Source organism: Stylophora pistillata, chromosome 10 (assembly GCF_964205215.1).
Source record: "Stylophora pistillata chromosome 10, jaStyPist1.2, whole genome shotgun sequence".
Classification (NCBI taxonomy): Eukaryota; Metazoa; Cnidaria; class Anthozoa; order Scleractinia; family Pocilloporidae; genus Stylophora; species Stylophora pistillata.
In genome coordinates, this window is record NC_142528.1 from 30,554,620 (window position 1) to 30,570,229 (window position 15,610).

Here is a 15,610-nt window from a genome sequence, read left to right on the forward strand (position 1 = left end):
GACAAGGGAATTAAGGCATTTTAATTTATTTCGTAATTTTTCTCATAAGTCTCCCTAGACCAAAGCCTCGCACAAGGAAAACAGACCATGCTGATGGTACCAGCAGCTTTGCAGATGAAGTGCGTACCACTAAAACACGCCCCCCTTGGCAGATGCTGAAGACAAATGATGCCCTACCCCCTAAGGCATTAACTGTAACATCAGTGTCACAGGCCTATGATCTACAGGTAATTAATGTACACCAGAGGTGCATAATGTAGAGTTTTTATGCTTTTGCTGGGATCTGTGGTTCTCAAGAATAACATTATTAATGTCCTTTTTGAGACACTTCCCTTTCCTCACCAAATAAATTAACATGATCAAACATTTCTTTCAATTTACTACATTAAATCTCATGAAAAGTTTTGTTTAAAATTTTGATTCAATGGTTTCAATTTTTCCTTAGTCTTATTTATTTAGTAAAAAGCTGGAATAAGTAAAATAATTGGAGATATAACTCAAATACACTTGTATCAGATTGTGTGACAAGTAATCCATATAAAATTTACAGCATGTTTAATAATTGTGCCATGAATAAAATATGATCCTGAACACCTGCTATTTTAATTTGTGCTTCGGTTGCTAAGCTTGATGAATGCTTTTAAAAATATATTTCCACTGGATTATTGAAGATAGAATTATTTTCATGTCAGAAAGTAGAGCATGGAATCTCTGACCAAGAAATAGTAATATTTGACAAATTTATTTGTATCACTGCATTTTGAGTTAAAATGTTTAAAGAAAAGTGTCTGCTTTACTCATCTAATGAAAGCTGGGATGAAGATCAGGTACTTAAAATGTTAACAATAAACTTATATTTAGTTCATGATTGGAAAAACTTCTGGAATATGATGTCTTTACATTTTGAAGAACATTTAGATTTAACTTTGGGCACACTAATTATTTTTTTACTCTTTCTTTTGTACTAGATTTAATATTTTCAATTGATCTGGCTTTAAGCATGTTATTTATATATTTTACTTTCAATTATTGTCTTGAATAGCAGACTTTCATGTAATATTCTGATTCAACATGTTCTCTGCTTTCCTTTTAGTTTATAAATTTATGTACGTGTCACTGATTTCTATGCACAGATCAGAAAAGTTATCTTTAAGATTTTGGTCCATACACAATGATTTTGTCATGTATATTATCAAAGAATCATCAATCAAAATCTTTTTTGGAACACTTAAAGAGTATTATGCAAGTGCTTATATACATTGTTTGCATTTAGTTATAAACTATATATATATATACATGGCATTTAAATGAATACATCCTTGGAAAATACACATAACTATCTCTTACCTTTTTTTTTTTTTTAAGAAATTATGAGCCTTCGGTTACAAATTTTATTTTCATTTAAAATAGTTTTGACCTGACTGTTTACTCCTAAGATCTGAAGAGTAATTCATGGTGCTGTTCACCTTACATTCCTGAAAGTGTTGTTCCTGCAAATGATATTGTCTCTTTCCTATTTTTCTTTATTCTCATGAACTGTCTGCTTCGGTAGTGTATTGATACAAGGCTCGACACTAACATTAGCCCACTAGCCACAGACTAGTAGAAATTCGGTTTTGGCTAGTGGCTTTCAATTTCCGCTAGCCAGTTTGGCTAGTAAACAGACTGAAATTGTCCTAACATCTAAAAACATCTAAGATGTCACTATAGCCACTTGGCTAGTAAGTTGAAAAGTTAGTGTTGAGCCCTGTGATATTCAGTAAATGGCTTGAACCCCGGGGGTAACATGTGAAAGTGTAGTGTGATCGTCCGGGTGAGTGTAGTCCTGAGAAGGAGACAGTCATCATCAGAGTCAACTGACTCTGATGATGACTTCCTCACTGGTTGTCGAAACGTCAGTCACTACCACTGACAGCAGTCCTTCTCAGGACTACACTCACCCGGACGATCACACTACACTTTTACCCTGTGATATTGTAGGGAGAAATTACTAGAAGGTAGAGAGTTAATGGAGTCATTCCAAGCAGTCATTTATAATAATAATAATGATAATAATAATAATAATAACGCCTTTATTAGTAGTACTTTCACATGGTGGCTCTTGGTCTACTAATGACCTAGCTACAGTATATTATTACAAGGAAAAATCAAGCCAAAAAAAAATGATAACAATAAGATATGTACAGTTAAAAAATGGGATGGTTAAAGATAGCCTGCGTGCAGCCTCACTGGTCCTCCAGAGGGGCTGCACGCAGGCTAGATTAAAGAAAAAAAAATTAAAAATAAAAAAAAAAGCATTCTGAGTTATTTGTGAATTCATCTAAGGATCAATGTTACAAACTAATTACAGAAGATTTCCAGGGTTGATCTTGCTGTCAATTTCTGAGTTTTTTTGTGATTAATAGCTTCATTGACTCAATTTATTATTGAATTGTGATCTATAGGCTGTGATTGGATTGGAAGCAGCTCATGCCGAGGGCCAGTCATCATCTGATTGGCTGGGAAGACACAGTGTTAAAGCAGAGGCTCTTTCATTCAATGAAATCATGAAATGTGGAGTTCCTATTAAGTTAATACATTCCTTTGTTGGCATATTTTGGAAATTTGATGTTATTTCAAAAAGGCTATACCCTAGATGATTATTCAAACCTGACTTTCAGAATATTGTATTGTTTAGACCTCCACTTGGCTCAGATCCTAATCAAGTTCACCTGAAGTATGATGCTGTTAAGCTGCAAGATTATGAATTTAAAATTACCAAGTAAGTTTTTAATGCAATTTCTTCTTGTCTCTTATTTGACTGTGCTACGAAAGGTATGTCTTCAATTTGGAATTGAGGGAGACTCTTCACTTTTTTGGTGTCATTACAACTGATCTTTTGATTTTAACCCTGTGCTATACAACCGATCTTTTGATTTTAACCCTGTGCTATACGACCGATCTTTTGATTTTAACCCTGTGCTATACAACTGATCTTTTGATTTTAACCCTGTGCTATACAACCGATCTTTTGATTTTAACCCTGTGCTATACAACTGATCTTTTGATGTTAACCCTGTGCTATACAACTGATCTTTTGATTTTAACCCTATGCCATACAACCAATCTTTTGATTTTAACCCTGTGCTATACAACTGATCTTTTGATTTTAACCCTGTGCTATACAACTGATCTTTTGATTTTAACCCTGTGCTATACAACCGATCTTTTGATGTTAACCCTATGCTATACAACTGATCTTTTGATGTTAACCCTGTGCTATACAACTGATCTTTTGATGTTAACCCTGTGCTATACAACTGATCTTTTGATTTTAACCCTATGCTATACAACCGATCTTTTGATTTTAACCCTGTGCTATACAACTGATCTTTTGATTTTAACCCTGTGCTATACAACTGATCTTTTGATGTTAACCCTGTGCTATACAACTGATCTTTTGATTTTAACCCTATGCCATACAACCAATCTTTTGATTTTAACCCTGTGCTATACAACTGATCTTTTGATTTTAACCCTGTGCTATACAACCGATCTTTTGATGTTAACCCTATGCTATACAACCGATCTTTTGATTTTAACCCTGTGCTATACAACCGATCTTTTGATTTTAACCCTATGCTATACAACCAATCTTTTGATGTTAACCCTATGCTATACAACCGATATTTTGATTTTAACCCTGTGCTATACAACCGATCTTTTGATTTTAACCCTATGCTATACAACCAATCTTTTGATGTTAACCCTATGCTATACAACCGATATTTTGATTTTAACCCTGTGCTATACAACCGATCTTTTGATGTTAACCCTATGCTATACAACCAATCTTTTGATGTTAACCCTATGCTATACAACCGATATTTTTTTTTAACCCTGTGCTATACAACCAATCTTTTGATTTTAACCCTATGCTATACAACCGATATTTTGATTTTAACCCTATGCTATACAACCAATCTTTTGATGTTAACCCTATGCTGTACAACCGATATTTTGATTTTAACCCTGTGCTATACAACCGATCTTTTGATGTTAACCCTATGCTATACAACTGATCTTTTGATTTTAACCCTATGTTATACAACCGATCTTTTGATTTTAACCCTGTGCTATACAACCGATCTTTTGATTTTAACCCTGTGCCATACAACCGATCTTTTGATGTTAACCCTATGCTATACAACTGATCTTTTGATTTTAACCCTATGCTATACAACTGATCTTTTGATGTTAACCCTATGCTATACAACCGATCTTTTGATTTTAACCCTATGCTATACAACCGATCTTTTGATTTTAACCCTGTGCTATACAACTGATCTTTTGATTTTAACCCTGTGCTATTCAACTGATCTTTTCATGTTAACCCTATGCTATACAACCAATCTTTTGATGTTAACCCTATGCTATACAACCGATATTTTGATTTTAACCCTGTGCTATACAACCGATCTTTTGATTTTAACTCTATGCTATACAACCAATCTTTTGATGTTAACCCTATGCTATACAACCGATATTTTGATTTTAACCCTGTGCTATACAACCAATCTTTTGATTTTAACCCTATGCTATACAACCGATATTTTGATTTTAACCCTATGCTATACAACCAATCTTTTGATGTTAACCCTATGCTATACAACCGATATTTTGATTTTAACCCTGTGCTATACGACCGATCTTTTGATGTTAACCCTATGCTATACAACTGATCTTTTGATTTTAACCCTATGCTATACAACCGATCTTTTGATTTTAACCCTGTGCTATACAACCGATCTTTTGATTTTAACCCTGTGCTATACAACCGATCTTTTGATGTTAACCCTATGCCATACAACCGATCTTTTGATGTTAACCCTATGCTATACAACTGATCTTTTGATTTTAACCCAATGCTATACAACGGATCTTTTGATGTTAACCCTATGCTATACAACCGATCTTTTGATGTTAACCCTATGCTATACAACCGATCTTTTGATTTTAACCCTATGCTATACAACCAATCTTTTGATGTTAACCCTATGCTATACAACCGATATTTTGATTTTAACCCTGTGCTATAGAACCGATCTTTTGATTTTAACCCTATGCTATACAACCAATCTTTTGATGTTAACCCTATGCTATACAACCGATATTTTGATTTTAACCCTATGCTATACAACCGATCTTTTGATTTTAACCCTATGCTATACAACCAATCTTTTGATTTTAACCCTATGCTATACAACCGATATTTTTTTTTTAACCCTGTGCTATACAACCAATCTTTTGATTTTAACCCTATGCTATACAACCGATATTTTGATTTTAACCCTATGCTATACAACCAATCTTTTGATGTTAACCCTATGCTATACAACCAATATTTTGATTTTAACCCTGTGCTATACAACCGATCTTTTGATGTTAACCCTATGCTATACAACTGATCTTTTGATTTTAACCCTATGCTATACAACCGATCTTTTGATTTTAACCCTGTGCTATACAACCGATCTTTTGATGTTAACCCTATGCCATACAACCGATCTTTTGATGTTAACCCTATGCTATACAACTGATCTTTTGATTTTAACCCTATGCTATACAACTGATCTTTTGATGTTAACCCTATGCTATACAACCGATCTTTTGATTTTAACCCTATGCTATACAACCAATCTTTTGATTTTAACCCTATGCTATACAACTGATCTTTTGATTTTAACCCTGTGCTATTCAACTGATCTTTTGATGTTAACCCTGTGCTATACAACTGATCTTTTGATGTTAACCCTGTGCTATACAACTGATCTTTTGATTTTAACCCTATGCTATACAACCGATCTTTTGATTTTAACCCTGTGCTATACAACTGATCTTTTGATTTTAACCCTGTGCTATACAACTGATCTTTTGATGTTAACCCTGTGCTATACAACTGATCTTTTGATTTTAACCCTATGCTATACAACCAATCTTTTGATTTTAACCCTGTGCTATACAACTGATCTTTTGATTTTAACCCTGTGCTATACAACCGATCTTTTGATGTTAACCCTATGCTATACAACCGATCTTTTGATTTTAACCCTGTGCTATACAACCGATCTTTTGATTTTAACCCTATGCTATACAACCAATCTTTTGATGTTAACCCTATGCTATACAACCGATATTTTGATTTTAACCCTGTGCTATACAACCGATCTTTTGATTTTAACCCTATGCTATACAACCAATCTTTTGATGTTAACCCTATGCTATACAACCGATATTTTGATTTTAACCCTGTGCTATACAACCGATCTTTTGATGTTAACCCTATGCTATACAACCAATCTTTTGATGTTAACCCTATGCTATACAACCGATATTTTTTTTTAACCCTGTGCTATACAACCAATCTTTTGATTTTAACCCTATGCTATACAACCGATATTTTGATTTTAACCCTATGCTATACAACCAATCTTTTGATGTTAACCCTATGCTGTACAACCGATATTTTGATTTTAACCCTGTGCTATACAACCGATCTTTTGATGTTAACCCTATGCTATACAACTGATCTTTTGATTTTAACCCTATGTTATACAACCGATCTTTTGATTTTAACCCTGTGCTATACAACCGATCTTTTGATTTTAACCCTGTGCCATACAACCGATCTTTTGATGTTAACCCTATGCTATACAACTGATCTTTTGATTTTAACCCTATGCTATACAACTGATCTTTTGATGTTAACCCTATGCTATACAACCGATCTTTTGATTTTAACCCTATGCTATACAACCGATCTTTTGATTTTAACCCTGTGCTATACAACTGATCTTTTGATTTTAACCCTGTGCTATTCAACTGATCTTTTCATGTTAACCCTATGCTATACAACCAATCTTTTGATGTTAACCCTATGCTATACAACCGATATTTTGATTTTAACCCTGTGCTATACAACCGATCTTTTGATTTTAACTCTATGCTATACAACCAATCTTTTGATGTTAACCCTATGCTATACAACCGATATTTTGATTTTAACCCTGTGCTATACAACCAATCTTTTGATTTTAACCCTATGCTATACAACCGATATTTTGATTTTAACCCTATGCTATACAACCAATCTTTTGATGTTAACCCTATGCTATACAACCGATATTTTGATTTTAACCCTGTGCTATACGACCGATCTTTTGATGTTAACCCTATGCTATACAACTGATCTTTTGATTTTAACCCTATGCTATACAACCGATCTTTTGATTTTAACCCTGTGCTATACAACCGATCTTTTGATTTTAACCCTGTGCTATACAACCGATCTTTTGATGTTAACCCTATGCCATACAACCGATCTTTTGATGTTAACCCTATGCTATACAACTGATCTTTTGATTTTAACCCAATGCTATACAACGGATCTTTTGATGTTAACCCTATGCTATACAACCGATCTTTTGATTTTAACCCTATGCTATACAACCAATCTTTTGATTTTAACCCTATGCTATACAACTGATCTTTTGATTTTAATCCTGTGCTATTCAACTGATCTTTTGATGTTAACCCTATGCTATACAACTGATCTTTTGATTTTAACCCTATGCTATACATCTTTGTGATCTCTGTCACTGGTCATAATGTGTAGTTTGTTTTATTACACATTTTAAGTTTTATTGCTATGTGAGAAAGCTTGCAGTAGTTCTTTGAAAACACTTTGACTCCCAATGGAATTAAACCCATCAACTGTTTGATGCCAGCTGTAATGTATTTTTTGTGGGTAAATGACTTAGTCAGAACTTTTATGGTTTTGTTGAGAAAACTCTAATTTAAAATGTATTTTTAGTCTGATAGAGCTGTGCCAGCAGAGAATCAACTGGTTGCTGAAAGGAAGTAGAAGGGTATGTTTGTTTTGCCAATAATTTAGTTTGTATGATACTACAAAACTGTCATTGGGAAATTGCCAATAGTTTAGTTTGTATAATACTACATTGGGAAATTGCCAATAGTTTAGTTTGTATAATACTGCATTGGGAAATTGCCAATGGTTTAGTTTGTATAATACTGCATTGGGAAATTGCCAATAGTTTAGTTTGTATAATACTACATTGGGAAATTGAAAGGTGAACCTCCTTGTATTAAAGGAATAGTTATCTTTCCAAGCAAGGAGTCAGAAGGGAATAGTATAACAGGACTTCATTTGTAGATCATGGTTATAATCAGTTTTGATTTTCTTATACTCAGGCATTTGGTTTAGTGAAAGGTCAGAATGTGGCATTGTTAGTCGATGCATCAGATTCTAATTGTGGATATGGCCGGCTACAGCTTTTCCAAGAATCTCTAGGGGTATGATGTAATGCTTCATTAACAGTATGGTGTAATTAAATTTGCTCTATTAGTGTGTTACTATGACTGTATCTTCAACTGATTACTTTTTTTAACCCTATAATCCCTAAAGAGTGACTGGTGTCTAAATTCTCCTCACACTATCCCTCCTGAGTCAAACATTAGGGTCACGAGAATAAAGGAAATGATCACCAACTGAAGACACTCTTGATTGTTAAACAAATTCTCCTTGTCAGCACCTTAGGAAATGTATAGAGAACAGTATGGAGAATATGCATACTGATGTTAGGGTGTAAAGGGTTAAGAAATTAAAGAAACTGGCTTTCCAAGACATTCTCTTTTTCTTACACTGTATTTGAAGATTTCTGACATTGAGGTGAAATTTTATCATTTAACTGTTAAAATTCAGCAGGGATTGATCAAACAGTTATTTTCAAAAGGTGTTAACCCCTTGACCCCTAAAGAGTGACCATCATCCAGTTTCTCTTTACAATAATATGTAGATTTAGCCAAGCCTAAAAGTGGAGTTTGCATTTTTTTTCCTGCATGTCTCATCAACAAAACAAAAGCTCCTACTATGGATAAAGTGGGTGTTAATATAAATTCATCTCGAACCTAGAGTCTCCTGAGGTATGGTACAAGTGTGGCACACACGTTGTGCTCAAATGCCTGCTGGACAAGACTAGAGCCATAATATTGGTATGCCCGCAGTACAGTTGACCACACATGCAAAAAGTAGGACCTTGTACGGATGCCCGTACAGTCATAAGTCCAAATTTTTTTCGGCTTGATGGGTTACTACTACTATTTTGTATAATTATGGAGCTACGCTGCACGTGTTGCATGCACTGCAAGTTCAGCTCTCACCCCTGAATCAAACATTAAAATTATGAGAATAAATGAAATGATCTCCGACTAAAGAAGCTCTTGATTTTTAAACAAATTCTCCTTGTCAGCACCTTAGAAAATGTATAGAGAACAGTATGAGAGAATATGCATACTGATGTTAGAGTGTAAATGGTTAAAAGTATCATGAAACTGAGGCATAATAAACTTATGTTCAAATGATCTTTGCATCTGATTATTAAAGGAGCTTATTGATGAGCAGTTGGCCAATAAAGAAAGACTATTCTTCTTATCATTTGGAACCCAACCCAAGCCATTATGGACTGTAGTCAGGGATGTGAACTGCCGAATGTAAGTAGTAGTCTTCTAAGTGGTGCTATAATGTGCTATAAAACATTTTAATTTGTTAAAGTATGTAGTAAGAAGTAAATCATATTTTTTTATATAGTTTGTTCTCTGATTGTGTAAGAGTTACTGTTATATGCAAACAGAGTGTAGAGAAGAACAACTGACCAGCATGCAAGTTGAAAAGAGATTTTGGTTTAATTGCATCAGGCTTATTGGGAAGGTGGCATGATTCTTGTGAAGTGCAATCCAAGATGTTTTTCAACATTCAATTTAACTTTGCTCTTTATTGAATGGGGTTGTGATTTGACTACTGTTTTCAGTGTTGAGGAATCTCATTGGTGGGCAGATAGTTTACATCCCCAAGGTGGATGCAACATACTGTCAGCACTTAAACAAGTCGTCAAGAGAAAAGAGATAGACTCCATTGTTCTGGTCCTGGGAAGCTGGTATGATAAATATCACAATTCATAGATAACCTCTGCTTGATAGAAGCATCATGCAGATTTGGCACGAATGAGATTATAGATTTAGTAAGTGTGATGTTAATTTGCTTTCAATGATTTCCCCGTTTTGCAGCCCTGACCAGAATCCCAAAGTGATCTGTGAGTATGTACGTGAGTCCTTGGCAGGTAGACATGCTCCTTTGCACACTGTGGCATATGACTGCAGCATCTCAGCAACTAATGTAAGTATATATTTGTTAGCATGAGCTCAAAATACATTTGCGAGCTGTAGTCAAAGCTGTGCCCTTCAAAAAATTACCATGTGCTTGAAAGTTCTTGTCTTAGAAAGCTGGAATGCCCAGCCATTAAAAGTTTTGTAGAAGCAAAGTGATAGACCATGCCTGTGGCACCCAGGCTCTGCTTCTGCACTGCCACATCCTGCCCCCCCCCCCCCAGAAACAAAAAAACAAACAAAATTTGCTCTCAAGGACATGTATTTTGATCTTTGTGCTTATACTTTTGTCTCATACCCTTACATTTGATTGGTTGACATGTTTAAAAATAATTTTTACAACTCACCCCACCACACCCTTTCCTTGTAACAGTGAATAACAGAGGATGACTCTGACACAAGGTGATAAGTGTCAGCAATTGTAATCTGAATGAGATTTTTCCCGAAAAAAGTTTTTGCACCTGTTGAATGAAAACTTTTCTTGTGGGAAAATATTAACCTGACATATTTTTTCAGATGTTTCTTAAAGAGCTCGCTGAACAGTCAGGAGGAAGATATCATTGTTATGTCTCAACTAGTGATGTGAGTTGGTGTATATGTTAGGCTTATGGCTGTAATCATTGTTATTTAATTAAATAAGACAAAGAACATAGAGAATTATTTTTTGCTTAATTCAATTTCTACCAACTTTCAACCTGTGTTTATTCATTTCAGGAGCAAATTATGACTGGGACTGATCTAAGTTTGATAGCTGATGAAATGAAGAAGGCTCAGGAAATCTTAAAGAAGATCCATGAGATGAAAAATGGAGTCATTGGTGACAAAAAAATTGTTATGCAGACAGGTGTTGACACTACTCTGAGCACTGTAAGTATTAAAGGTAACATTTATCTGGATAACAGAATAAAACTTTGCAATGCTTCGAAAACCACAGCATTTCCAACATCCATTATTGACTTTCTGCTTTTTCTCCATCAAGGTTCAGCAAAGTCTGGAGCTGATGAGGATACCATCTGAGGACGGCGAGATACTGAAAACTGACAGTTCACCTCTGGTAGTTGAACACCCATCATTTCCTGCTCGGACATCAGCTGAGTGGTTGAGACAGCATGGACTTAAAGGTAACCCATGAATGATTTAAAAATTTTTATACCATCAGGGAGTTTTCCAACTGAGTGTTGAGAAAAAACAAGGTAAATCACAATTATAGTCCTTTGGAGATTGAAAAAAAAAATATTCAGAAGTTTGATAACTCAAAGAAAATAGTTCTCTTAAAACTAGTTTAGGTGATCTATTGATTGTGTCAATTGACTGTATATTAACTATTTTCCTTACTTTACAGCCAAGGGGCTCAACCTTTATCAAGTGCTAGCTCCTAATTCTTTTTCATATGTGGATGGGTACATTTCTGCCATCAATAGAAATGTGCATTCTCTAGTTTATGAGAGGGTATGTCCTTTTAAAGACTTTTGCATCTTTTAAGATTAAAAAATAATGAGAAATACTTAATTTTCCTTTTGCTTTTGAGTGCATTAATTGAACCAATTGCAAACCCTTTGTAACTCTTTGGAACCTCATTAAATCCCCTTTGAAAACCTGGCCTTTGATAACTTATTACAGTGCATTGACCATCTGGTATGTTTGTATCGAAATGGGGCACAACCCACATTGCAACGTTCTACAAGACCTTTTTTTCACTGAAGCGGTTTATGTCTGGCACCTTTTCTTTTTTATTCTTTTCTTGTGTTGTAGGATGAGTATAAAATGCACCCAAAAAAAATTATACACTTCCCGGGAATTTTAAGGTCAATATGTTTCTTACTCATTATACAGAGTATGGCCCAGTTTAAATGGCATGATGGATCTGTGAAGAACGTGCATGTCGATCCAACCTTGCTTTTTGATTATCAGGTGTGTTGATGCTTTTGTTACACTTCCATCCGTTATTTTTGCAATATAGAGCAAAAGTCCCAAATCAAATATTTGGGGGTTTTTATTGATGAACATTTAAAATGGGATGCTCAGCTCCAGCATATCAACAATAAAATAACAAAAAATATCGCAATTCTATTTAAGCTTAGACATTATGTACCTGTGAGTACGCTCAAACAACTGTACTATACTCTCATTATGATATCCATATCTAACATATGGATTGATGTACTGGGGAACTGCATACCAAACCAGGTTAAATAAAATCAAAATAAGTCAAAGCAACGGTATCCGCAGCATCTTCTTTGCTAGCAAAAGAAAAAGTCCTACACCATATTTTACACTATTAGAAATCTAAAAATAATTTGGATATATCAACAAAGTTGAAATGGTAAATTGGCCACCGTAATGATTACAAAAGCTGACGTTTCGAGCGTTAGCCCTTCGTCGGAGCGAATAGAGGAATTGTGGGTTATGTGTGCTTTTAAAGGCAGAAAATGGAGCTACGTTATTGGTGGGTGCATGGCAACGAGAAAAACATGAATAAATAAGTGGAATGAAAAGCGTTCATTGATCCCTGTGGGATTGAGACTGCCGGTTTGAAAGATGAGCTTTTGTTCAAGATTTTTACGGCTTTCCGTGCCACCTAAGTGCAAGGAAAGACCGCAGATTGCCATATGTTGCTTAGAATGATTAGGTAAATAAAAATGTCTAGCGACTGGTTTAGATGTGTCCTTGTCATTCTTTTCCACGTCTCGAAGGTGTTCTCGGAATCGGTCACCTAGTCTTCTGCCCGTTTCGCCGATGTATATCTTTTTGCAATAAGTGCAAGTTATGCAATAGATTACATTAGCGGAGGTGCACGTGAAGTGATCGGTGATCTTAATGGATCGTTTAGGTCCCGATATTTTATCAGTGTTGTGAATGAAAGGACACGTTTTGCATCGCGCACGAGCGCATTTTGAAGTGCCTGGTTGCTCATTAGTCTGAAAAGAACTTCTGACCAAAAAATTGCCTAAGTTTTTGTCGCGTTTGAATGAAATGAGCGGAGGCTGCGAAAAGATAGTGCTTGTCTCTGGATCGTTTTGAAGTAATTTGAAGTTTTTAAGAATGATGGATTTAACTGAGTGGTTGTGAGGGTGAAACGTGAGAGTGAATGGAATGCGGTCGGAATCTTCCTTATGCGACGTTTGTAGTGCTGAATGTCGATCAATAAGTCGAGCGCGGTGGTAACCCGCTTGAACAACGGAAGCAGGGTAACCACGTTTATCGAAGAACTGGCACATTGACTCTGATTTGTGGTGAAATTTTATTCATGTTTTTCTCGTTGCCATGCACCCACCAATAACGTAGCTCCATTTTCTGCCTTTAAAAGCACACACAACCCACAATTCCTCTATTCGCTCCGACGAAGGGCTAACGCTCGAAACGTCAGCTTTTGTAATCATTACGGTGGCCAATTTACCATTTCAACTTTGTTGATATATCCAAATTATTTCGTTACTCCCACCGACGCAGCCCCAAACAGTTTCTTTCGAAACTATCAGCCTTTATTCATTTAGAAATCTAAAAGTTAGCAAATATTTTTAAATTAAAAATTGGCTCTCTTCTGCTTAAAATTCAATATCAAAAAAAGAATATACCTTTATGATCTAGCTCAACCGGCTTCAGCTGTCCATAAATACTATACTAGGTATGCCACTAATCAAAACTTGTATAAACCATTTTCTAGAACCAATTATGGTCTAGCAAGATTTAGCGTAGTGGCATCACGGACCTGGCAAACCATACCAATTAAAATAGTGTCTCCCCGCCAAAAGCTTTAAAAAAGAATATAAACTCTTCCTACTTGGCAGGCAGACATCTTGATCAACTCTAATAGATCATTTAGCTCTATTTTAATATTTTAACTATATAGTGTATATGCTATCTCCTTAAGTATTCAACCTCGACCCATCTGTTACTGCTCTATGGTAGAAGCCAACTCAAAAGATTGGCTCCTTTGGCTACTACACACTCTTTCCACTGCTTTGTGTAATTTCATGTATAGTTAGAACTCTCTTTTTTTTTTTAATCTTTTTCTTTCTTGCTGTTGTATTTTTTTAGTAGAATAAGTGTGAATGAAGTTCTGAAGTTCCCATTTTTTTTGTTATGCCCAATTTTCCGTTGGTCTAGAGGGTACCGTGGTACGACGTTCAGATTAATGCAGAAACTAGCAGATGTGATGAAAGATGCGGTAAAGGAAGAGAAAGAAATCTTTCCCTTTTTTTATTTATTTATTTTTTACAGCGTCACTTGGAATCTGCCGTTCACTTGTACAAAAGACGTGTTGATTGGCTGTCAGTTGGCTGCAGAAGAATATTTGGAACAGTTGTGGAAAAGAGGTAATTATTCAAAATGTCTGACTGGAGGGGAAGAGGGGCCTTGAGGGTGAACCTGACCTCCTTTTTGACCTGGGGCTGTAAAAAGTTTTTGCCTCAAACATTTTCTTCTCATTTTTTTGTAGGGTTATTGTGTTGTTGGACATGTCAATTTGTATGTCACCAGCTGTTCCCAAGCTGCAAGATCACCTCAGACTTTTGCTCGAACAACAAATGGCCAACAAGACCTCCTACAACTTTATCTGGTAATGGAATGTTTAAACCAAGATTGATTTTCACCGTAAATCATGGTGTTTTTTTACTTTAAGAAGAACGCTCTCATAAGATTGTAGTCCTGTCTGCAGAATTGAATACTGAATTATACTTACAAAGTTGGCTGGTGGTTCTCTTCCTTGGCATTTGGATTTTTTCTCAGAATTAGGGAAACCTTTTACGTTATGTATTTCTTCCCCTGAAAAATCCACACTATCTAAAACGTAAACTAATACGGTAGAGTATATTTTGTGCTAAAACGCGGTCTAACTCATATGAATAAAAATGTTACGGTGTAGACATTATTTTGCTGTGCATTTTTCAAATGGCGTTTCCTGCCCATGTACTTTTTTGCCCGATGTGTTCATTTTAAAACTTTTGTTGAGGTTACGTAAAAAGTGATGCTTACTGTATTGCTCTATAAATTTTATATTTTATATTTTCTTTCAGTTTTGGTGATAAGACTGAAATGTTTCGCCCTGTTATGATAGAACCATCTCCTGAGTATCTTGAAGCGACTTGGAAGTAAGTCTTTTTTATGTTACCAAGAGTGCCAGTAAAAGAGACGTCGAAACCTCCTCTCCCCTCCCCCCTCCCTAAGAATTTGATACTCTTCTACCGAGCCACAGAGAACCCCGGATGCAACATCTAACATAAAACAGTTCATTTTATACTCGGAGATATTTACTACAGCAATAGCTGCATGAACAGGTTTTTGACAGCTGTAAGATTTCGTGTGATTGTGTGACTGTATGGATTTGATGAATGGACTATTTGGGCCAGAAAGAAAGGTGCCATTTAGCAAATGTCATCAGGCTGAGAAG

General features: G+C 35.4%; 1 protein-coding gene across 4 annotated transcripts in view; it reads left to right on the forward strand.

Moving 5' to 3' along the window:
• Nucleotides 1–15,610, forward strand: part of LOC111325414 (von Willebrand factor A domain-containing protein 3A-like) — a 29,709-nt gene that overhangs the window by 760 nt on the left and 13,339 nt on the right. For 3 of the 4 annotated variants that reach the window (XM_088736568.1, XM_088736569.1, XM_088736570.1), the window contains exons 3-18: nucleotides 50–227; nucleotides 2,445–2,569; nucleotides 2,678–2,761; nucleotides 7,853–7,907; nucleotides 8,251–8,352; nucleotides 9,443–9,549; nucleotides 9,867–9,992; nucleotides 10,123–10,231; nucleotides 10,738–10,803; nucleotides 10,936–11,088; nucleotides 11,201–11,342; nucleotides 11,564–11,670; nucleotides 12,055–12,132; nucleotides 14,443–14,537; nucleotides 14,660–14,779; nucleotides 15,237–15,311. In XM_088736568.1, coding sequence (XP_088592694.1) covers nucleotides 50–227; nucleotides 2,445–2,569; nucleotides 2,678–2,761; nucleotides 7,853–7,907; nucleotides 8,251–8,352; nucleotides 9,443–9,549; nucleotides 9,867–9,992; nucleotides 10,123–10,231; nucleotides 10,738–10,803; nucleotides 10,936–11,088; nucleotides 11,201–11,342; nucleotides 11,564–11,670; nucleotides 12,055–12,132; nucleotides 14,443–14,537; nucleotides 14,660–14,779; nucleotides 15,237–15,311 — 1,722 coding nt within the window. Of the gene's footprint in view, nucleotides 1–49; nucleotides 228–508; nucleotides 828–2,444; nucleotides 2,570–2,677; nucleotides 2,762–7,852; nucleotides 7,908–8,250; nucleotides 8,353–9,442; nucleotides 9,550–9,866; nucleotides 9,993–10,122; nucleotides 10,232–10,737; nucleotides 10,804–10,935; nucleotides 11,089–11,200; nucleotides 11,343–11,563; nucleotides 11,671–12,054; nucleotides 12,133–14,442; nucleotides 14,538–14,659; nucleotides 14,780–15,236; nucleotides 15,312–15,610 lie in introns of those variants that run through there. The other variant, XM_088736571.1, reaches the window with a different exon arrangement.